This window comes from Sylvia atricapilla, chromosome 15 (assembly GCF_009819655.1).
Source record: "Sylvia atricapilla isolate bSylAtr1 chromosome 15, bSylAtr1.pri, whole genome shotgun sequence".
In the NCBI taxonomy this organism is placed as follows: domain Eukaryota; kingdom Metazoa; phylum Chordata; class Aves; order Passeriformes; family Sylviidae; genus Sylvia; species Sylvia atricapilla.
The window spans coordinates 13,997,872-14,022,340 of NC_089154.1; the positions used below are offsets into that span (position 1 = coordinate 13,997,872).

General features: G+C 38.0%; 1 protein-coding gene across 5 annotated transcripts in view; it reads left to right on the forward strand.

Annotated features, from left to right (window-relative positions):
• The window catches only part of PARN (poly(A)-specific ribonuclease), a 139,880-nt gene extending 118,409 nt beyond the window's left edge, over nucleotides 1-21,471 (forward strand). For all 5 annotated transcript variants that reach the window (XM_066330279.1, XM_066330276.1, XM_066330278.1 and 2 more), the window contains 4 exons: nucleotides 3,541-3,615; nucleotides 13,693-13,882; nucleotides 18,814-19,007; nucleotides 20,582-21,471. In XM_066330279.1, the coding sequence (XP_066186376.1) occupies nucleotides 3,541-3,615; nucleotides 13,693-13,882; nucleotides 18,814-19,007; nucleotides 20,582-20,634 (512 nt within the window). In that variant the 3' untranslated portion in view covers nucleotides 20,635-21,471. The remainder of the gene's footprint in view (nucleotides 1-3,540; nucleotides 3,616-13,692; nucleotides 13,883-18,813; nucleotides 19,008-20,581) is intronic.
• Nucleotides 21,472-24,469: the final 2,998 nt, after the last annotated feature.

Here is a 24,469-nt window from a genome sequence, read left to right on the forward strand (position 1 = left end):
CGGCTGTGCCCATCCCTGTCCCGGTCCCCGCGGGTGCTGTCCGGCCGCTGACACGGTGTGCGGACACGGCGCCGCCGCCAGGGGCCGCGCTGACACACCGCGGTGCTCCCGGTGGGAATTGCCGCTTCCCGCACCTCTGCGCATCTCAGGGCTCAGTGTTTTCATATTTCCCTTTGCAAACTCCAGGTCACATAGTTAATCTATACATTTTTTAAAGTTATGGGTTTGTGGTTTGTTTTTGTTTTTTGTTCTTTTGGTTTTTTGTTTTGTTTTGTTTTTCCGTAAAAACTGCAGAATATTCCTTCCAAAATTCTGGAATACGGAATTACCCGTGCTTTTCCCATTGTAGGTGGATAGGTGCAGCGTGAGGTTGAGTGGTTTGCCAAAAGCTTAAAAGAAAAAGGCAGTAACAGATATGAATTATCCTAATTTATTATATCAGTTAAAGCAAAGTGACTTGAAATCAAGCAGTATTAGTCTAATTTTACAGCAAAATTATTTTGGAATGAATTGAAGCAGTTATAATCTTCCATGAAGCTTCTAAGGAAATATGGTGAAACAGCTGAAAGGGCTGCAGTGTCACACTTGGAACTGGTTTACATTTGCTACTCTAGAAGGGTGTTCATGATTCTGAAATCCTTCAGGACTGCCTGCATACCAAGTGGACACCTGTTCATGCAAGATGTTTTTATAGTCTCAGGGGTGAATGTAGTTTCACTGTACAAGTACTTGCAGCACTATGCAGTCTCTTAGAAGACTTCAGATTGTTGAATTTGTGTTGTTTATTTGGTCATGCTGGTGTGAAATATGAAGTCATTAAAATAGGGTTTGCTAGAATACAGCTTTCATTTATAGCCTTAAGTTCTACTTAAATTAATGTCTTTGTGCTTTTGATTAAACCTTGTACTATCAAAGTATTATAAAAACTACTGCTTAATTACCAGTAAAAGTCATGTAGGAAATGTATAAGAACAGAGGAAAATGTTTCAATGCTGTAATCCATCAATTTAATTTTATTCTGTGGAATTAATCTTGTTTTCATGTTTGTGCTGATATATGGAGAATTTTCAGATTTCTTTATAGAAGAAATACATGTTGCTTCACCTTCATATGCACCTTCATAGCATATTCCACCATTGGCATTCTTCAAAGTATTGAAGGCTTGATGTATTCTGGAAGTGCAGAGAGAGAACTGTCCTGGTTTATTTCTCTGGAGCTGGTGTTCCATTACACTGCTGTCCATGGCTTATCTGCACTGGCCTTGCAGTGAGCTGGCACGGGGCTCTGCTGATTGCTAAATATTGTACTGCAGCTGCATTTGCTTTCCAGGTCTTTATTTGAGTTTCACCATACTTCTGAAATGCACAATATTTGCTGAATGCTTAGCAGTATTGCTGAATGATTTGATTTATTAATCTTATCTCTCCTAAATTCTGACTTCTTAATAAGGATGAAACGTGGCATAGTTTGAGGAGAGCATCTCTTAAGCATGGAGAGTTGCATAAGAGCATTTGTTGCAGTTTACTTCAGATTGGAACTCAGTGTCTGCAATTTAATATTTGACTTTCTTTAAGTTCTGTATTTAAAATGTGTAAGTTTGAGTATAAAAGCAACATGTGTTGGCAAGTATTGAAACCCTTTATTGGCTAAAAATACAAAGTCAGAAGTCATACAGCGTGCAGCAGTCTTTCTGCAACAATAAATAAGGATCTGACACTGAAATGATATGCCACCAATAGGTTGGATTTTTATTAACTTACTTTTATTTGGCACTTAGTGAAAATACAGACACTGAAGTCCATTTGAATAGTAGCTGAATTCCTTCAGGAGATTTTTTTTTCCTTTGTCTATCACTGATCCTTTTTCTTATTTTATACTGAGGGCACAATTGCAAGATAATCAGGAGAATTTTTCTTTCTGATCTCTTTCAGTCTGCTCAGGTGGATTGAAATTAATTAACTGTTTATATAGGAAAGGGACACAATCTGGACAGCATTTCTGTGTTCCAGAGTTACAACAGGATATGGTCTCAGACATCTGAAATGATTCTTCAGAAAATGTGGTAATTAGTTATACAAAAAATAGAGAACTTGATACATGAATAATTTTAGAGTAAAGACTTGTCAATGTGTGTAGAGCAATATGGATTTGTACAGTAATTTCTGTCCTTTAAAGGAAACTCAATGTTGGGGTCCTCCCAAATGCACACAGTTCTGAGCTGCAGTCATGAGTCAGCTCAGGCTTTTCTTGGGTTGAGAAATGTTAGTGTCCTGCCAAAAGAATGTTCTCCCTTCACCAGAGCCTTACCCATAGGCAGCAAAGTTCTATGTTTTTCAAAGACAGACTTATCAGAAATTGAATTTATTTAATAGAAATTCTAACTTTGTGGTGTAGGCTCATCCTAATAGCAGCCTTAGCCCTTCAGTACAGGGAGATGTGAGAAACCATACTGAATTAATTGTGGGTTTGGCAATGATCAAAATGATTATAACTTAAACTCCTAAATAGCTGGCTACTCAAATGTATAGCATGTAAATGAAATCTAGCTAGGCTTTTATTTTTTTATAATTAGAAAATCTGTTTATAATCTGGCTGGACTTCAGAAGAGATTTCTATAACCTTGTAACCTGTAGACTAAATTAGATTTCAATAGATTAAACAACTGAGAATAAATGTATTTTAAGCCCTTTTGCATCATTGTTTTTAACCTTGTAATGTCTGAAGGTTAAATGGTGGTGTAACATTATATATAAACTTGATTTTCTAGTCTATGTGAAAAAAATGGCACCGATTTTCAATGTCTGAATTGTACTAACAGTAAAGCACTTAGATAAGGACAGAAGATGTAAATGGATTTCAGACTATAATAAGACCTTGTGTCTGGAATGGAAATACTTTCCTCTGCTTTTGCTTGATTATGAGCTCTTTTAGTGCTAATGTGACATTTTAAGCCATTCACATAGAAAATGCACTAACTGCTTGATGAATAGAGGGACTTACTTCCAGTCACTGTTCCATTGTAACAGCTTTCAAATGAGGTCCATGATTTTGTGTATTTGTCCTCACATTGGCTCAAATTCAGTTTTTATTTCACATCCAGGAAATGATGTATACAGGGGTTCAGACAAACCAGAGTTTGAAAATTTAGTCTCCCAACCGTGAGTTCTCCACTGATGTGATCAATCTTCTATCTTCCTCTTTTGACTGGAATTTATCATCACTCAGAGCTGTTATTTATTTGAGTAAAGGGCTGAAATTCCTAGAAAATTGCTCCAATTTATTTTGCAGACTCACATAGATACCATGAAGGGAAGATGTGAGGGTCTGAGGGGGTACAGGACCCACATGCAGCCCTGACTTTCTGAATAGTTCCAGGCTCTTATGCAACTAAGTTTGAAATACAAATCTTTATAATGGACAAAAGCCTTCTCAGGTGCAGTTACTCTTAGTTGGCTTCTTTATGTCATGGCATATCAGATAAAAATCTGTGACTGAGTCTAAAATAAAAATAGTCATAATAATTTCTTTTGCTTTTTCTAGGTAACATTCAGGTTTCGTGGATTGATGACACATCAGCATTTGTATCGTTGAGCCAGCCAGAGCAAGTACAAATAGGTATGTGTTGTGGATTTACTTCAGCATTAAGACTTTAACTGGCTCCTGCAAAATGCTCTGGGCCAGCAGGGGCTGGGATTCCAATGGAAAACCACTGGCCTGCTCAGAGCAACTGGACTTCTGTAGCAGCAGCACACATGTGGTAGCAAAGACAGGACCAGACTGGGAGTTTTGTGTTTCGTTCTGTGATCCTCCAAGTACCTAAATCTATAGGTAGAGTAGTGCTGGTTTCTTCACTTGCTGCAGTATTTATTTGGGCTGTTTAGTGTTACTCTGCACAGACTTTTGTGGTCTTTGCCTCCAAATACCCTTTGGACTGATGCATTTAGATTGACTTACATTTGCAAGGAGCAAATGCAGAGAAGCCTTTGGTGCATTGCAGAACATATGCAGAATAATAGTGTCCAAAGAGCCTGGACTGCTAATGTGTCTACAGTCTGTTGCATGAACAATGTGCAGTCTCTTTGGACTTAGTTTTTAATTTTTTTTTTTTTGAACAATTGAAAATATTGCTGTTAGTTATGTGGGAAAGCAGTCTTGTTGGTGTGTGGGGGTTTTAGGTTGGGTTTGTTTGTGGTTTATGGATTTTATGTTGTTTTGGGGATGGTTTTATTTGTGTCTTGGAGTGTGTTTTTTTAAAGATTTTTGATGGAGTGTAGTTAAATCCACAAGCTCTTAGTGGTTTCTGTAGTTCTTTTGGGCATATATTTGAGGATTTACCCCTACTCTAACTTCAGGAAACAATGGCTGGAAATAGGCCATTGTACTGGGATATGTTCTGGAAGTGTCACCCCCTTTACTGAAGTGCTTGCATCCAATGCTGTGGAGCCAGTGAGAGCAGCAGTAGATGCAGCACTTCTGATTAACTGGTGACAATCTTGTTGCACTTTAAGACCTACCCAGGCAGAATTCCCACCATTAAGTTCTAAAAAGAAATAAAACAGATTAGAAAACCCCACTGAGTTCACCATCATCTACCCTTACTAAGCTCAAATAAAGAAGCTTTCAGGGTCTGGATGTACAATCAGGACATCTCTCTAATTCCTTATTAACATCCTGGGAGTGTTTATCATCCTTCCTCATACATTCATAGCTCTGCAGAGGATTTTGAGAGCTCATCTGCAGCCTCCTTACAGCAATTGCTCCTTAGCAGTGAGAGCCATTGTTTCTTCATCTATATATAGATTTAAGAATGAAATAACTTCTAATGAGAGGTTCCAGTAAAGAGTTATGTCAAATAAAGGCTTCCTAGATGCTGCTACAGTAAATTTCCCACTGCTGTCACCTCAGTTACTTATCCATTGTCTAAATGCTTGGCATATACATTATCACCACTACTTTTTCTTGTTGTCCTTTGTTTTGGTTTGGGGTTTTTTTGTTCTGTGGGGTGTTTTTTTTTTTTTTTTTTTTTTTTTTTTTTTTTTTTAATAGCAACTACATATTTTGAGAAGAACTGAATGTCTGCAGAATATTGAAACTGAATTTTTCTGGCACTGCTCTGTGTCTTTTTTTGTTCTTTGACAAGCAGGGAGGCTTGTTCTGTGGTCTACGTGCTGGGAAACGTGTTATTTGTTTGAAAGCTCAGGTGATTACAGTCTTTCATAGATTTTTATGAAATCAGGTTAGTAGAAATTCCTATACTGAAAGCAGTGAGCCAGCCAAGCTGATAAACTAAAGCAACCTCAATTACCAAAAATCGTGTGATTTTTTTACTGTAAAATTGCTTAAAATCCTTGATATTTTGTTGGTTTGGTTGGGTTTTTTTCCTGTAATAAATACATTATAATATCAATTCTGTTTCCACATCTTAAATTGTTTAATGAATTGTTTTGGTGATAAAAGTCACTGTTTGTACTTGTGATTTAGTGAGATGTGCTTAAGTGAGGAACCTAGAAAAAACTAATAACGTGGCTTGTTTTTTAACCTGTTTCTATAAATATCTGCATCTTCTGGACTTTATAAAAAGTCTTGGAGGACTGTGAAGCAATATGAATACAAGATGTTGCTATGGGTATACTTCTGTGCTTGCCTCTTAGAGAGGTTTCTGACTTTGAGCTGGTATTAATAGGTGTAGTTTAGAAAAAACAAGTGCAACAAGAACATCTATGGGACACAAATGGATCGAGGACATGAAAAGTGCATGGAAATGTCCCCTAAAGTGTTCAGATTTCCATTACAGAGGAGTCTTAAGTACTGTAAAAACATCCAGACTTGCTTTGCATCTTTCTAATAAGGAAATTCAGTGGGAAAAAGTGGTGAAAATGGGACTGGTTTTGTAATTACCTGCATGGAGTGTTAACTGATTTGGATCTATCAGATTTTGAAACCCTGTTCATATCTGGGAGGTGTCTCTATTTTTCTGTTCCAGCAGTGGTTCAAATGCTGAACCACTGTTAGTTGGGCTGAACTAAGATGAAGTTCAGAGACTTGAACAGCAGATCATTTAGAGACTGAGCTGCCATCCTCCCTTGATGTACACACTCAACACAACCAGCTGATGAATCTCCCTGGTTGCTTAACCATTTACCTCCAATGCCTTTTAATTTTGTTCAGCTTCATAGATGTTACAAGACAACTTGAAATATGATTTGTCTATTATGGCTAGTTTCGTGTAACTGTATCTAAGGGTAGTACTGAAATTGTTATAATTAATTACCATGCTTAACCTTTACAAATGACAGACCTCTCAAAATGTGCCACTGTGCATAAGCTGTTGCTGTGCTGTTTTGTTGTTTCTAACTCTCCTGGCTTCAGTATTTTACATGGGCTAAAAACTTGTTCATCAGTATCCTGGGAATGTGTCAGATTTCTCACAGATTCAAAAATCCTTTTTGAACGTGTAAGGAATAAAATATATCTCTTCATCCCCCAGAGCTCTATAAAACGCTGTGCCTGAGTTACATAATATCATGGATGGTAACCATCAAAACCTAGTCCAAAACTGATTGATAAAACATTGGCCCATAAGATTTTCTGTTTGTAAAGTATACATTTGATTAGCTAAATTTAGCTAATAAGCAGCTCTTCAAATTTCACAGGGTAATCAGTAGTGTTTATGTTGCCAGGGAGAATGTGCATTCCAGGGTTTTAATTGTTTAAGTGTTACCCTGAAGCACCTATGAATCTTTGCATAATATAAAAAGACTTGTTTGCTCTTCGACTTTATTTCCTCTGAAAAATAAGTAGGGAAAAGGGCAGTATTTATAGGCAATTTTGGAGCAGCTCCTAACTTTCTAACTGAATATGGCATGCTTTAAAACACACAAACCAGAAACCTTGGGAAACAAAGAGTCAAATGCCTTAAACGTCTCATTTTGCTGCTCATGATAATGTCCAAGAATCTTCACTTGAGTTGACTGTTCATGTGACTTGCACATTGGCAGTCTCTCAGATTTCTGATGAGTAGAAAAGGCTTGTTGTATACAATCATATTGCTGTCTGTGGCTTGAAGTGGAAGCTGCAGCAGGGGAGATGCTGAGGAGCAGTTGCAGTCACCCTGTCTGTGCAAGCTGGAGCTGACCCTTGCCAGAGGAAGGTTCTTGCTTTCCAGTGGGCTCTGTGCCCCTCCTGCTCTTGGGCTGCCACAATGTCATCTTAAAGCCAAAAACAGGTTTATGAAAGTGATGGTTTAGGTGGCTCTGATCTGAATTAACCTTTTGCAATATGCTGTGCTGTAAAATGATTTCAGGCTACAAGCACCTGAAAACTAAAATGGACAGTAAACACAGTGTATGTTCTGTTGGGATTTGCTGTTCAAAGTAGGTCATTAATAAGAATTTGTTAAATGGTTGATATTCCTTTAGTTGGACATCTGGGAGACAAAACTTCTGTTGCCAAGTTGCACTTCAAGTGGCATCAGCATTTCTGTCAAACATGAAGCATGGATTTGTTAAGTGTGTGGCAGGGATAAAACACTGTTAAAGCTGATGAACACAAGAAACTTCAGAACTAACTTTTGGCATACAGCTTCTGGCTCTTAAGATTTTTGTCTGCTAGATAAGTTTGCCTTTGGATGCTGTTCAGCTTTGTGTTTTTATAAGGCTGGCTTTTCATTTGGAGAGGTTAGTATGGGATAAGTGCTGTTTCAATGATCCTGTGACTTACAAGGGTCTAGACTTCATCCAGATAGACTGGAAATAATGGGGAAAATGGGAGAGACTTCACCTTGTCTTAATAAAAAACTGGATTTATTTGACAGTTTTGATGAATAAATCAGTGTAACTTGAAGTATTTGTGTTTCGGCCGCTTCAGGCTCTCAGAGTTTTGTGCAGTTAACTTTGTGAATCCTCAGTTCATGCTTTGGATCCATGTTAAGTTCTTGTTTCTCATGGTTTCCTTGAATGTTGTTTTGTCTGTTCAGGTTGCTGGTCCAAAAAGAACCTTGATACTTAAAGGGGAGATTCCTGTAGGTGTCTTTGCCCTTGACTCAAAGGGAGTCATTACAGCCCATCTAAAATGTACTCTTAAAAACCACTGGTGCTTGGAATAGGTTAATTTTTAAAACATGGGAAAGTGTTATAAGTATGTTTAAAGTTTTTAAAATGCTTGAAAATAGAATTGGGCTTCGGAGACATTTTATATGGTTATATGTTGATGAAAATAATGGACAAGTTTATCAGTGGTACCTCAAAATGCATCTAATTTATTTTCCCTTAGCAGACAGCTTGCACTTAATTCCCTTTACCTAAGGCTTAGGTGCATTTTAGTAACATCTAGTTTCTGATTATGAGTAACTTCTGCAATATTTTAAGACCAGTGGTTCAACTTCAGAGTAGTTTAACCTGAGAATCTTCCTGAGAATGTGTTTCTTGCTGTTTTAAAATGCAATAAATATACTTAACCTGAAATTTTAAATACGTGTGGAAAGCAACTGGTTGTCGTAAATGGCAAGCCCTGAAATAATGTTAAGTTATTCCATGTGTTGGTGCCCTGATACATGAGCTCATACAGAATTTAGTGTGTGCAGGATATCTTCTTCCTCTTGTTCCCTGCTTTTAGACAGCAGGGGAGCAATGGACTAAAGCAGGTGCAGCAGCTGAAATTGTGATGGCCTTTCAATGATTTGTGTTTAAATCATTCATCTTGCTGAACTTGTGAGTTTCTCAGACAGGGCTGGACTTTATGGTTTATTAGTGTTTTACTTTATTAGTAAGTTTACTAGAGAGCCTTCAACTTAGCATGAGTGCTTACCGCCACAATTTAAATATCTAAGAAGTATTTTGAGACTGTGTGTTTATCAGTCCCTCCTCACTGAATTTGGGGAAAGAGCACATACTAGATTGTGTATTGCCCAGAGTCTGCAAAATTACATTTCACATGACTGTGTTGTCAGCAATAAGTTAATGTGAATTTTTTGCTAGGTACATTCTGAAAGGAGGTTGTAGCCAGGTGAGGGTCGATCTTTTCTCCCAGGTAACAAATGATGGGACGAGGGGAAATGGCCTCCAGGTGCACCAGGAGAGGTTCAGATTGGATGTTAGGGGGAATTTCTTCACTGGAAGGGCTGTCAGGCATTGGAACAGGCTGCCCAGTGAAGCAGTGGAGTCATTATGCCTGGAGGTATTTAAGAGAGAGGGACCAGGTGGTTTGGAGCACATAAAATCAGCTGTGGGCCAGACCCTGTCCATTTCTGTCTGAAAGTCCTGCGGGTCTGAGCTCTCTGTGCTTGCAGCAATAGCAGACATGGAGACTTTCTGACTAGAATGGAAATGTTCTGAGCAGGTTATGTTTCTAACTTGTAGGTTCATAGATCTGAACATTTCACTAGCCATGCTGGGAGTTGAAATTCTCCAGTGTTTATTTAAAATCTGTAGTAAATGCAGGGATTGAGATGTGGTGGATTTCACCTTGTGTTGCTCAGGAATCTCAAGAGCAGCAGGAAAATGAATTACTGGTTTTACAGTGGAACCTGTGGTATAAATCATATTAGAGATAGCTGTTTTACAACTTCCAGCATTACTGATGTGGAATTAAGAGAACAGATGATAGACTGCCTTCGAGGTGCCTGCAGCCATATTTTTTTCTCATTAGCTAATAAATAAGCAAAACAAAAAAACCCACCCCAAACCCAAAATGCACTTTGTACTCTGTAAGTTTGAATAGGGGTTTTTCTTAACCTTGGAAGTCTTGTGACTACCTTTTCATTTGATTTGGATTTTTTGAAATGAGTTGAAACAAAAACTGTGAAATGTATTAATTACTGAGATAATTAACAGGGTGCAAAGGTTAAGTAGCTTGAATTCTTTTGGTAATTAAATAACTTCATCTGTAAGGGAGTTAAAGCCCTTTATAACATTCTATATATGTGTGCATAGCATGAAATATCTCACTGGACTTACATTATCATCTCTGTTCTTTGTTGAGGAAAATATTTTAAGTTTTGCATAAAGATCCTTCCTCTTTCTTTGGCATGTGTTGTACTTAGCACTTTATCTTCCTTCTGTAAAACCATTTTCTTTCAGATCACCTCTCCATTTCCCCCTGTTCTCCATCATGGAGGTTCAAAGCCTCATTTAGGTTTGCTCTCCAAGTTGCCATCCTCTTTTGCAAGGTGAAGAGCTGCTTTGTCCCTGCATTGATACTGCTCCTTGCTCTGCTGAGAGAACAACCTCTGTACAGTGCTCTTTTATTTAGGGTCTGTGTAGGCACCTTCTATCTTCAGCTGATACAGGAGAGGAAAAGGGAGGGCAGCACTGTGTCCAAATTGGTGTTATCAGTTTGGGTGCAGCCTGCAGATAGTTGCTGTTATCAATTATATTTTAGAGACCCTCGTCCAGCTAATTAGTCATGTGTGTTAACATTTTGATGCCTTGCGGCAGAAATTGTCCCATATGCTTCAGTCTCAAAGACTGAAAACTCTATATAGGCTAACAAAAGGGGCCATTAATGTAATATTGACAAATTCACTCATATTATACAAAATATAGTTGAATTCTGCTTAGACCTTGATGATGTCCATGGATATAGGATCATGTACTGTTTCTTTAGGATATATGGCTTCTCTGGGGATATGCTTGTATATTTGCTGTGGAGGAATTCAGCTCTGAATGTTCTGCAGGGGACAATTCCATTTAGGGTAATTTAAAACATGCCCTCTAATTTGGGATGTTGAGTCTTCTGCTTTTTGTTGGTAAAATAGGCACACAGCAACTGCTGCTCCCACTCCTGAATTTTACTTTGAGATACTGGACTATGCATGTGCACTTGTGTCATCATGGCAAACTTCTGGATTGTTACATGTGGCATGAATAGCCCTAGTAGTCATTAAATAAGGCTGTGGAACAATCTGGTGAGTATTGATAGTAAAACAAAATCCTGACTTAGCTACTTAGTAATTGCACACTGTTGCTCTGGTTGAGGCAGTGGTTCCATGTTTTAAGTAGAACGTGATCAGATATGATTAATGCCAAGGTCACTTAAAGGCTTCACAAGTGAAATTCAGTATTTCATAAGCTTAAGTTTTTAGTATTTTAGTATTTAATTTAATCTGTATAGCTCTGTGTGTTCTTTGTATTTATATGTTGTGGCTTTTCTTTTACCTACACAGTTCACCAACACATTTCTCTATTTATTAGAAGACTTAATATTGTCAGTGGCCATCTGTCAGGATGTTGCTGTGCAAAAAAGCAAGGACTTGGCAAAAGGATATCTTTGTACACATTCCTCTTGGACCATTCAATGACAGTCAGCCTGTTTGATGGCTTCCCTAATAACGAGGGAAGGTGCTGTCCTCTAGAAATGCTTTTCCTAAAATAATTTGCAGTTACTGTTATTCTGCTATGAGATAGGAACTTTAGGGCTGCAATTAATGTGAAATGCAGCCATGTGGTGTTGGTCACTAGGTCAGGTTTCTCACAGAAAGATTTGTCTCATCTCTTACAATTTAAAGAAATAAGTCAATAGCCCCCCTGAGTTCTCTTCAGTTTTTTAGAATTCACAGGGCACTCTCGCAGTGCATTGCTTCTGTTGGGAGTGCAGAACAACCTGATTGTATTTGCTTCATTCAGCAATATGGACAGCATACATCCAGAAAGCATCAGAGAAAATGTATTAAACTCTTACAGGGAGCTGCTCTTCGAGCCTGTGAAAGATTGATTTATCTGTGTGGCTCCTTAGACTTCTTCATATGCCTTCATTTCAGTTTTTCACTGATGAACCATGAATTATTATTATTATTCAGCATGAAACATTTTATATTAATACATATGCTGTATATGTATATACATATATTTGTGCACATAGGAATGGGTTGCTGTAAAATACCTGCCTTATTTCAAGAAAGCAGAGTTGTCTTTGTATAAAAATACTGACTCTTGTGCAGATTTATTTTAGAATTATCTTTAGGCCTCAAATGATTTGTTTTTCTTCCTTAAAAAAGGGCTGAGTTTGCTTGGGAATTAAATAGCAGACTCATAACTTCGGTTCATAGCTTGTAGCAAAACAAATAATGTTATTGTATTTTAACAAATGAGTATGTATCAGATGATCCATGGTAACTTTGTGCTTGATTTTAGCAAGTAAAAACATGCTTGAGTTTAACTAAACAAATTTTACCCCGAGGAATGTTGGCTGGCATGCAGTAAAGTCCAGTGAGCCTTATTAATTCATTCATGATGTCTGTCCCATAACTCCATGGACAATAAATATTGTCCTAATTCTTACGAACAGATCCTGTAACTTTGCAGTTCAAAACAAATATAAGGGAAGTGAAAGGAGGTATGTCTGATACTCCTTGGTTAGTGCAACAATCTCGTGGGGCTGTTAATCATAACTACTGCTATCTATACTTGGGACTAAAATTAGTCAACATTCTTGCCTGGTTTTAGATACATTGCAACAGCAGCATCTAGATCCCATGGCAGGTACTCTAGGTATCTCATTTCACTGTTACACAGCAAATGCACAGGATGGACAATCCATCCTGAAAGAGGAGAAAAAACCACATCCACCCATCTTCCTCACCTTGTCTGAAATTTGGTGTTGGAGCTTGCCATCTCTAGTGCTTGCACCGGGGGTAGCACAGTACAACAGCTCGGCTAGAATCCAGAAATGGGATATGCATCTGAAATGGCTCTAAAAAAATTGCCAACACAAAATAAAATCAGCATTTTGTCTCCACTACAATTGCAGTCTTTTAAAATGTGCGGAAAAGCAATCTGAGGTTTGAGGGTGGGTTTTTTGTTTTGTTTTGTTTACATTTAAACTGGTTTACTGGGTGGTTTACAATACTTCCTTTCAGAGAGCTAGGCTGAAAGCTGCAGAAGACACCAGTTGACAGTCAGTTTAATTTGCTGATTCATCTGTTTCAGGGATGGCGTCAGGCCAGGTCTTGGCTCATACACTAAGGGCTGAGAGCTGTGAAGATGCTGGGACTTGAAGGAATGTTGTTAAATTGTTACTGAGTGGAGGCAGTGAAAGTTTTTTTTTTTCTTTAGTTTTAAGCCGCTTCTAATTTTGCATTGACAGAAATCTTTCTACCTTGAACTTGAAGTCTTTTTTGGTTAAAGGGAGATTAGACATTAGAAGGATACAAGGATGGAACAGCTGGCTATTAGTTAAGTGCTTCTTCCATGGATATCTTGTGCAACCAAAAATGCAGCTCAAATAAGCTTATGTTTCACAGCAATCAAACAGAGTTTTGGCACAGGCTTTGCAAATGTCGTCTTTTCCTGGCAGACTTGCAAAATAAACCTGCTGGGTTAAGTAATGAGACTAAAAGGGAAAAAATCCAGGAAATCTTTTCTTGCCAACAAGCAATCTGGAAGAGGGTTACGACTGAAGAATTGATCGTTTCTAATTTAAAAGAAACATCTTAAGTAGATTTAACTCTTTTTGCACAAAGTCTGACTTTGAGAAGAGCTTTGAGCATCTAGTTCAGACATTGTGACTTCTAGAGAATATGGCATTTTGGGTTTGTTTTGGTTTGTTTTTTTAATTGCTAACAATGGAACTAGAAATTGTTTTATGAACAGAACAAAATAGTTTGCAGCCTTCTGCTTTTCAGAACAAGCTATTTCAGTATAGGGCATGCTGTCATTTAAGTGTTGTGTATATAATAATCATTCTCCTTCTCCATAGCTGTAAACACCAGCCGGTATGCTGAAAGCTATAGGATCCAGACATATGCAGAATATGTGGAGAAAAAACATGAAGAAAAACAAGCCAAGAGAAAATGTACAGAAGATAGTTGGAAGGAGATGGAGAGGAAGAGGTTAAAAACCCAGTGCACACCTTACGTTTCCCAGAGTCGATATTACTGTGTTAACAGGTGAGACTGCTCTGCCAGCTGGTGTTCTTGCTGCATTTCTGTCTAAAATCTAGCAGTTTTCAGGTAGTTCTTAACTAATACAGGATGTTTTTCTGTATGTATATCTTTGCACGTAAATCAGTCGTGGTACATGAGCTGTCACGAGATGATAGGTAAAGGAACAGAGGGAATTCCATCACGAATGTGATCAGACAGATTTTTAAATGCTGAGATCTCGAGGGCAGGTCACATCACAGCTTCTGAGCTGATGTAGCAGCACCACTTCTTTTAAGGAAAATTTAAAAATCATCTTCTTTATTCCTATGACACTTGTGAATGGCTTGTGTCACGTGGACACTTCGTTGTCATCGTATATCCTTGTAGAGACAGTGCTGGTTTTGGGCTGACTTTCCATGGTGATAATAGTGGTGTGTGTGTTTCTTGTTCCACTTGTTTATATATCTTGTTTACCCACTGATATTAATGACAAGGTTTGGATATGATGGTAACAGGCAGCTTCTTTCTCAGTCATCTGTGTAGCTGAGCATGTGAAGAGTATTTTAGTGTTAATATAATTGTATAAATAACCCATCAATTATCTGTTCTTCCTCCTGCGTTCTGCACTTTCTACCAATTCTATCAATTTCTATCAATTCTGTATGAAAATAAGTTTGAGTGGAGTACATAAGCTACATTTCTCTAAGCAGATGTTTTGGGGGGTTTTCTGTCCTTTTCCTCCCTGCCCTGTGGTTACACAACCCAAATTTGGTGGTCATAAAACCAGTACTGAGGTATTTCTGCTTTATCTTTCTTGGAAATGCTCCATTAAGTTCTAGTTCTCATTACATCTTCCTGTAAATGTTAATCTGTCCTGTAACAAATTCGCTAAACTCACTCTGTTCTTCTCATGACCTTACCATTTTGCAGGTGTGTGTTTTGGCAAGCTGTCAGATGTTCATGCCTTTTGTCATGGTTGGAATTCTAAATGTGTTATAGACGTGTTTGATTCAAAAAAGCATATGGAAGAAGCTGATGATACAACCCGTATCAAATGGAGTTAGTTTAATTGAACTGTTGTACTCAGGAATCCTGGGGAGGATTCCTCATGCTGGGAGGAGATGAGGAGCTTTTAGGATTGTCATGGCACCAGCGTGCACGTGGCTGAGCTCTGTTACTAAGGTGGCAGACTATTAAATAGTCTGGAAATACTTTCTGCACCCTGAGTTTGCTGCAGAGAAACACTGAAAGTTTTGTTCCTGCCAGAGAAAGTGTCTCCTCTCAAGGAATGTTGGAGTTTGGGTACCTCACAGGCTCCAGGCAGATGGTAACAGTGGCACAAAGCTGAAGTGCAGGAATCTGATTTGCTGTTGTCTTGCAAGGAAATTTAACATCCAGCACAAATGTGTAATTTGGAAAACTGCTGAACGAAATTCTTTCCCTTAAAGTTTGACATACCTCAGTGAGTTTTTTGCTTAAGCACTTACTCTGCCTGAAGATTCTTCATATATTTTTTTCATCTAGTGTTGTAGAATTCTACAAGAAGTAGCTTTTTGTTTTCAGGTGATCAACATTTTGATAGCCTTAGTAGCAGCCTTTATTTTGTTGACAGATCTTTTGTAATTAATGTTACATAATTTTTTGTACTCCTATTATTCCATTAATAAAGCCATTTGGTTCTGTCCCAAATTCTCTCTCCTGCAGGTCTTTTGACATGTTTTTCTTAATTAAATTTTATTTGTTACTAGTTATATTGAATTCTTTTGTCAATTTATACTTTGCAAATGCTTCTTCTGAAGTGTCATCTGGTTAGATAGAATGTGGAACTGCAAACCACAGTCTTTGATTTCACTCAAGACAAACACTTTTTCTTTCTCTGGACAAAGGTATATAAAAATATTTATACCAAAAGGTATATAAAGTTTTTCTATTTTTATCTACTGTATGCAATAACTTTGGTATAAAGTATAATATCAATATTTATATAAGCAGTCAGGACAAATAGGTATGTGTGCATGTGTATTTGTCCAGATTAGCTGAGCTGAGCACTCAGCACTGTGATGTATCCAGCAGCTGATCCCTTATAATAGCTTCATGTTACTACATCCTTTATTTATTTATTATTTAATAAGCTTGCTGCATCAGCTTCTGCCAAGGAGCACAGCTGCAGGATGGCAGTTTGTCTCCATGATGACAATGTGGCCTGGCTTCTTTCTCATGCAGTAAAGAAGTTGTTGAGTATTTCTCGTAAGGAACTTTTATCTTAAATTGATGGATTGATAAATAATGTGACAAAGGTTCTTTAATTCTTGTCTTGTTGATAAAACTGCGGTCCTGTGTTGTAGAGGATACAGGAGTATCTGTAGAAAATACTTCAGAAAATAAAGTTTAGTAGTATTAATAGCAGTCACAAGATAAAATTATTTATAGTTAATATATATCCCTTGCATATAACTTAATACTACTGTTAAATATAAAAATTTATTTCAATGCAAATATGCCTAATTATTAATGTAAGATGGAGAAGTAGAGGAAAAACTGCTGCATTTGAAAAAACTTCAAGTAGTAAATAAGATCCTCTTGTCCAAATCTGTTGCTATTCAGAACACACTTAGGAAACAGATGGAACTGGCTATGTTGTGCTTAGCAAATTACTGCCTGCCAGCTCTGCCATGACTGTTAAATGCATGGCTTTAGGAGCTTTTCCTTAGCAAAATAGTGTTAAACCATAGCAGGAAAAGTCAAATAGGATGTGCTCTGTGGAAAACTAGGTACCTTGCTCTGTTTGTACTGATCATCTTCTGGAAATAGTAAAATAGAATAAGAGCTATGGCAAAAGACTCACATGAAATACAAAAAGGGATACATCACTTTGCCTTACAGACATTCTACCTAAAACTATCAGTGCTGCATCTTCTGTCAAGTCAAGGGTGCTGTTGGTAGCACCACTTCCTTGAATGTCTTCATTTTGCCAAGGATTATCTAATTTTTGAAACATGCAAGTGTTTCTGCTGATGATTCTTATCTTATTCTGATGAATATAAAATAAAATAAAAAATTTGGGAGAAAGGAAGACAATGATTCTTCATTATAAAGCATGTTCAGTTTGTATTTTGTGCTGCCACTTTTTGGTGGTGGGTTTTTTTTTTCCCCCTTAAGGTATCTGCAGGAGGACTAAGAGGCCTAAAATTAATTTTTACGTTGTTCTTTAGTTCTCAGCTAAATGTGCGCTGAAGGTCAAGAACTTGTTTCTTTTTAATTGCAATAGCTTCACAGGACTTATGGGAAAAAAAATTAAATTCAGCCATAAGACCATTCAAGAAGGGATCTTCTTCCTACAGTGAGTGCAAGTTCCTTTCTGAATGCTGAAGAAATCCTGGAATCATAATTTATGGCTCCTGAGGTTTTTATTCCTAATGTATTTTTCAGAATGGCTTTCCCTAAAGTAGAATTCTTACAAGTTTTTCTGAACTATATTTAAAAAAAAATAGTAGTTTTTCATTTCCTAAATGCTCCTTCTTCCCTAGATTTTTTTTCCAACCCTAGTTTTTGCCTGTTTTGCAATACTGAAGTGTGTACATAGGATTAACAGTTCTACCCAGCTTTTTTATTGGTGGTAGTTGGTGGTATGACTCAAAATGATGGTTTGTAAGGAATCATGCAAGAAGGCCTTCTGTGTGTGAATGTTTGGAGGAAAAACCAGCTATTCATCAAAGTAAATGGTGTTTGTGCTCCTAAAGTGGAAGTAAGAGCATGAGATGTAATCATATGTTTCATCTTTGTTTATTGCCTTTGGACATCCCAGACAGACTCTGTTTTAAGTTGCAAAATGTTCAGCTGAAAAAATTCCATTTCAAAGCCAAAACTATACTGCAAAATTTAACAGTTCTTCCTTTAGCTGAAACCTTACTGAAGCACTGTAATTCACTGCTGTTGATTAAAAAGAAAAAAATGTACCTTGTAAAGCTTTGTTTTTTAACTTAGTATTAATATTTATTTAACTCAGGCAATAGAACATGGTTTAGATGCATTCAGCCATGTTGTGTAGTTCTAATTAAAAAATAAAAGTTCATAAATCTAAAAACCCTTTTTAAAATTGGTTGTTCTAAAAGCATTATATTAGACATTTTAGTAGCTGGTGTTTACATATCTAGAGGTTCATAATGGGAACTGGTTTTTAATTAGCCCCTTTGCTACTGCATTCTCTTTTATACTCATGCTAATTTGATTTTAATATTGTCATTTGTCTTTTAAGGAAATTTAACAATAGCATTTCAGTGGAACAAAAGCCTGTGCAAGGTTATTTCAGTGTGTGCTGAATGGAATGGAGCTCTGAGTTCATTTTTTTTCTGTGTTAGTCAGACTTCATTCAAATGCTGCTAATGAAATGAGTGTGCAATTTTTTGTGCTTTTTATTTTACTGGCTTCAGGAATAAGAGGACTCTGCACTTGAAAGCTGGATTCAAAGTTTATATATGGAGCTTAATGGTTTTCTCTACCTTTATACAGAAATTAAAACTGCCTGTAGTTCCAGGATGAAGTTAGCACGTAGATTCCTTCTATTTCACGTTGTGGATTTGAGGCTTCAGTTGTGCATGATTTGGTGTCTATTGACAGTGCTTTAAAGAGCTTGCATATATGAGAATAAAATGTAAAACCATGCAGGGATAGAGAACTGGTTTAATTACATTTCAGATGAGTGATCTCATCAGAATAGCAGCTGAGACCTTGATAGTACAAAGAATGAACACCTTGATCTACACAGGATTGGATTAGATAGCAAATTTATGGAGTTTTGTAATTAAGCCAGATCTTTCAGATAATCTAATTTCACGGTACACCATTTACAAGAGTTTATTTTTCTACCTTCCTAGGTGTTAATAGGTGTACAACAACGTGTACTTATGTAACAGTTAGTCTTGACTTTTTCATGGTTTTCCTTCTTCTGTGTTCAGTTTTACAGGCACCAGTACAGTGGGAAAGAGAAGCATGAGTCCTATCGAGGAAGAAACTGGTTCTGATGATATGGAAGAGGGAGAAGGCCAAGATCCAGAAAATGATCAGACAGACTCCTGTGCAGAATCTCTTCCAGATGGTAAAAAGAGAGCCAAAAAGTTGAAAAAGATCAAGACAGAACAAGTTCCAGCAGGTAAGTGCAATGTTCATGCACATGGTTTTTTGTTCTGTTTGAGAATGTTCTAGGCCTCAACAGAACTGAAATTCTTTGCTTGGAAATCTTCACTTCTAGGAGTAACTTACTCCATTACCTTCCAAGTTCTCCTTGAAACTGAAGACTGCACCATATAAAAATTGTAAAAAAAACTCAACAAGCAAACCCAAAACAACGTGAAAAAGCAAAGAGCTCACTCTAAGCCAAAACACTCACAACCAACCAAACCCCAACCTGACACCACCCAAAGGAATCAGAATGTGGTTGATTTATTACTTTTGTTTACTTTCTCCCTTAAAATAAAGCTTTTTGAATATTTTTTTTAGGTATTCCTAATTTTTTTTTTAATGTGGCTTTGTAGTTAAGGTTACTCAATGTGTTTTGCATATCATAAGCAAAATTGAAGGCATTCTCTTCTGATACATGCATGAATACATTCAGTGTTCTGTGTGGTGTTTGTAACCATAACCTTTACTGTGCTTTATTTGGCTGAAGACTTTTCACCTAGGGTTGGTGTGAAGGTAGGTGTTTTCAGATTTTAATACCTATATATTTTTTAGCCAGAATACTCAGAACTGACTATCTGGCTAAATGCAGGCAGGTTACAATCAGATGATGATGTTACACCTTGTAATTTTTGCTGTTTCGTGAGTTATTGCAGCTTGTACAAGAAAAGTAAATAACTAACCTTAGGTCACATGAATTGAAGCACCAAAAGATTTTATGTTTCTTGATCTATTTCTTGTTGATTCTATTTCAAAGTTAGTTAATAATTTCTTGCAGAAATTGGACTGTAATAAAAATTAAATAGTATCTTAATTTGGTCCAGATGACCTTACCATATTAGTCATCTGGAGCACTGCCTGCATTGAAGTATATTCAAATATTCATAATTAAAGCTTCATTACAGCTGCACTAGCAGCTTTTATCCAGAAAGTGGTATTGTACACCAGGCATCCTTTCTCCTGACTTAATAGAGTATAATCTTTCTTAGCTGATTCAAAAGCTGTGCTTGGAAATAGTTTTCTTTTTATTCAGTAGGGCAGTTGGGGCATGTAAGCAAATTCAAAATGAAAAGAATATCTGTGGTAATTCAGAGTATAAAATTCAGGCTCTGTGTTTGGCATTATAGGAGTATGTGTTATTGGTATTAATGATTCATCTTTATTCTCCAATTAATTTGGGGTGGAAATATTCTTCCCTGTCTTAACAACCTAAATAAAAATAACAACAAGTACACTTGGGAAAATAGCATTTAACTTTATCATCCCAGTAATTGCAAAACCAAAATTACCTAATTACTAGGGTTCAAAATACAGTATTTACCATTTATGTAAGAAACCTGAAATTAGCCTTTTTTTTCCCCCCCTTTTTTTTTTGTAGGTACCTATTCATAAACAGTCTCTTGGTTTCTCTTTGTAAATACTGACTTGCCAGTAATGTATCTAGAACCTCCCTCTATAGGAAAATATGTCCTAATATCCTCTGAAAGAACAACAACAAAAAAAAAAAAATCTTGATTTAATTTTTTATTCCATGATTCTGTCTTCTAGGAAGCCTCACAACTAGATCCACTGGAATTTTTGAGGTCCCTGAAACATGGTAGGAAACAACTGCCTTAACAAGTGGAGTTGGTTGAAAGCAGTTGAGAGGATGCACCTCTTGGAAGCCATACTTTATTTAAATAAAGTGGTGTTAACAAAGCAGTATGTGTCCTGAAAATCAGTTTAATTATTTTAAACTGTTTCTTGAACAATCACTGTCAGATTTACTCGTGTGTATATCACCTAGTTCATGACTTGTCGTTGATCCTGTGAAATCCTTGCTGTTGTAACTGATGTTAGGTTTAAGAAGCAAGCCTCAGTGTCCTTTGGTCACCTCCTTTGGCATGCTGGCTGTGAACTGTACAAGAACTGGCACTGTGATTTTGTGCTAGGCTGTTTCCTCTGCTTGGGGAGTTACCACAGCTCTCCTAATATTTAGCTCTTTTTCCAGGCAGCATCAGTTTGCTGTCAGCATTCTAGAAACAGGTAGAACTGCAGTTTCACATACTGCTTTCTACCTGTTACTTTAACCAGGAACATATTTTGAATTTCTGTTCTCTACCCCCAGTGCAGGTGGTATTTATCTAAACACCAGCCTTCCACATACCTTATCCTTTCAAAAAAACTGTTACTTAAAAGTTTATCAAACGTTAATTTCCTGGTGGGAGGTAGTTTTTGTTTTCACATCTGTCATTTCCACTTTTAAATCCTGATTTTGTAAAAAATGTTTTTTGGTACCTGTGATAAACCTGCTAACTGCACCAGCCCTTTATTTGTTTAAAAGAGGATCTGCATTGGTAGATTTCAGAAAATGTTTGATATTTAAATTTTTGTATCATGGAAATAAAACCAAAATATGTATTTCCATAACATGAAAATTAAAGACATTTTCTTAGGAACTGGTTTGGTTTTATTTATTAAAATCTGAAATTGTTTGAGTGAGATTTTTTTTTCTTTCTTCCTAATATAACAATTTTTTGTTGTCTTGTGAGTAGCAGACCCTTTTGTTCTGTGGACTGTTTTCAAGATATTTGTGAAATGTGACCAAGAAAAGCAAGCCTATTGTCATAAGATTTAAATTGCTGTGTATTTCCCTTGGAGGGGTGAAAACAAAAGAATTCCACAAATCAGCAAGTTCGGAACCATTTCTGTGGAAGAGTGAAACATTAAAAAGGCTTCATCATCTAATGTTTACATCAGAGTGGGAACCACAGTAATTTATACATGGAATAACCTGTTTGAAGGTATGTCAAAATTCGTAGGTTTATAAGGGATTGTGAACATGCATTGCAAAGGGGAAAATCATTTCAAGATGTTAAACATGAAATATTGCATTTCTAACCTTAGAATGCTCCCAGAAGTACTATAATAAAATTGTTTAATAGCAGCTCCATCATCATATTCTCACACTAAAATGTGGGAAAGATGACTTGCTATTAGTGATGCAAGGGAAAATTTGTAACTAACTCTTCTGCTCTCAAGGATCCAGAGACTTTTCTTCCCCAAGACTCACGACCTTAGGACTTACATCACTTACATAATTTTCGTCTTGAGTATCCAAAGCAATTGTAAATTTAGTTCTCAGAATATGTGCAACACCTAATAAGAGTTGCGTGGAGTACTCCTCTCTCCTTGAGGTGGTTCAGGTAAATCACTCGCTGTTCTATCCTAATGTTGGAGTGAGTTATTAACTGTATATCCTAAAGAATTGGCATAGTGTGATTTGGGACAGAGCTTGTGATGACAGAAGGGTACAGAAGTGTTTAAAGGGGTTGTCAGAAGTATGGGTTAAGGGACGAGGAAATAGCTGCTCAAGAGACACAGGGCCAGGCTGTGCCAGAGAATCCTCCTGCAGTCTGTACCCCGAGGATATTGGGATCTCCTTTACTCTTGAACACCAATGCTTACCGACCTGCAGGGAAAATGTAAGTCTTAATTACATTACAATACAATCCCTTCAGACTTGTTTCTTTAGAGCAGGCGACATCCAAAAGTCTCTGCAATACAGAGGTTAACATACCCACTGCTTCTGTGCACCTCCTCTCGGCTGTCACTTTGAGAGGCTGGATGTTACTGATCTCTATCACTAATTAATACTGCTTGAGAGAACAGGGTTCTTGCATGCCCTAGTCTTGTTGTGTGTTTGATTTTAGCCCTCTGGGTGAGCTGCTAAACTGTGCTGGCTGTGGCTGTAACCTTTCTGACACAGTTTGGGTGTTGTCCTGGGCAGGATCTGTGGGCACTCACCCTGCCCCAGACCTCACTTTTGTGTGGGATTTGCTCCCCTTAAGTCGTTAATTCTAGGAGGGAAAGAATGTAGCTTAAATGAGATCCACATTTATTCCATAATGTCTGTTTAAAATATGTGCGCAGAATTAGTTTTTGGGAAAGCAAAGCTGTCATCACTAGCTGTGATGGCTCTGGGCCTTGCTGCCGGCCGGGGCTTTGTGCTGCTAGCGGCTCCAGAGGTCAGTGGATCACAGAATATCCTCAAGATCTCGAGTCCAGCTGCTGGGTAGCCGCAGTGTGTCCCCGATAGTGTCCCCGATAATGTCCAAGTTAATGTCCCCGCTGTGTCCCCGATAATGTCCCCGCTGTGTCCCCGCTGTCGCGGCTCCCCTCAGGGCCGGGCGGGCACCGGGGCCGGGCCGCCGCCTCTCCCTCAGCTCTCCGCCGCCCTGAGGGTTTGTGTCTGTGCCTTTCTCGGTGGGAAGGAGCCGGCAGCACCGTGTCCTCGGCAGTGCTGGGTGTCACATTGTCCCCGGCAGCCGTGTGGCCGCTGTGGCCGGCCCGGGCAGCGCGGAACCGGCCGCGCCTCGCCGCCCGCTCTGAGGGGAGCCTGAGGGCGGCCGCGGAGGGGAAAGGTGACAGGGTATAGACGTGCTGCAAGGAGGCGTTGGAGGATTGAGGGGTTGCCTTGAGAAAATGAAGGGATTTTGTCAGAAGTGTTTGAACAAAAACACTTGAACAAAAAGCGTAGGCCTGGATGTGGGAACTACTGTGGAGAAGCGTGAGGGAGGTGAGCCCGCCACAGCAGAGGAGCCAGAACCGGTTTATTTTTCTGGAATTTAGACTTGACAGTGATAATTTATCTGTGGTGATGGAGTGCTTCAGTGTTCGCCTCAGAAAGCACACTAAAACGGTATTTGAAATAATTATTTTCAAATTAATTTCAAGCATTAATGGGTGAGAAGTGTTAACGAGTCCAAATGCCCAGGGCTGCAGCACAGGATGTAGGAAGGTGCTGGTAAATGAGAAATAGAGATAATTGTATAGCATAAACTAAGGGAAGAGTGTGGGTGTCCCTAAAACATGGATTTGAATGGGCACAGGTAAGAGACTGAATGAATGTTATATGAAATTGAGATTGCTGGGAGTGCAATGGCCTGTTCTTGGTCTCAGATTTGAGCTTATGCTTTGGAGCAAAAAGTTAAAAGCTTCAGATGATTTAGATGGAGACCTACATTTATTATGGAACCAGTGGTAAAACTAAGAGAGAGATAGAAAGCTAAAACTTCTGATGATTGTGGGGAAAAAAGTGAATGTTGTAATTCTTTCTTTCTTTAAACTTTCGAGTTCTGTCACGGTGCCCAGAAAATGTCTGGTACCCTGGATGTGTTCACTGTCCTTAAATCATGGTAAATGTAATGCAGACAAAAATGTCCTTTGCAATTCAGTGTTGGAGCAGAAAGAAGAATCCTGACAATCAAAAGTTCTTGGCTTCCAAAGTGTTTAGACTACTGCCAGCTGAGCAGATGTGTACATTGAAGAAGATTCCTCTAGTTACTCCACAGTCCATTTAGTAAATTAATAAGTATTTGCTTGTTGGTATTGTACTGTTAGAGCTTTAAACATACACTGAACCAACACTCCCTGTGTGTTTTACAGATGTACAGC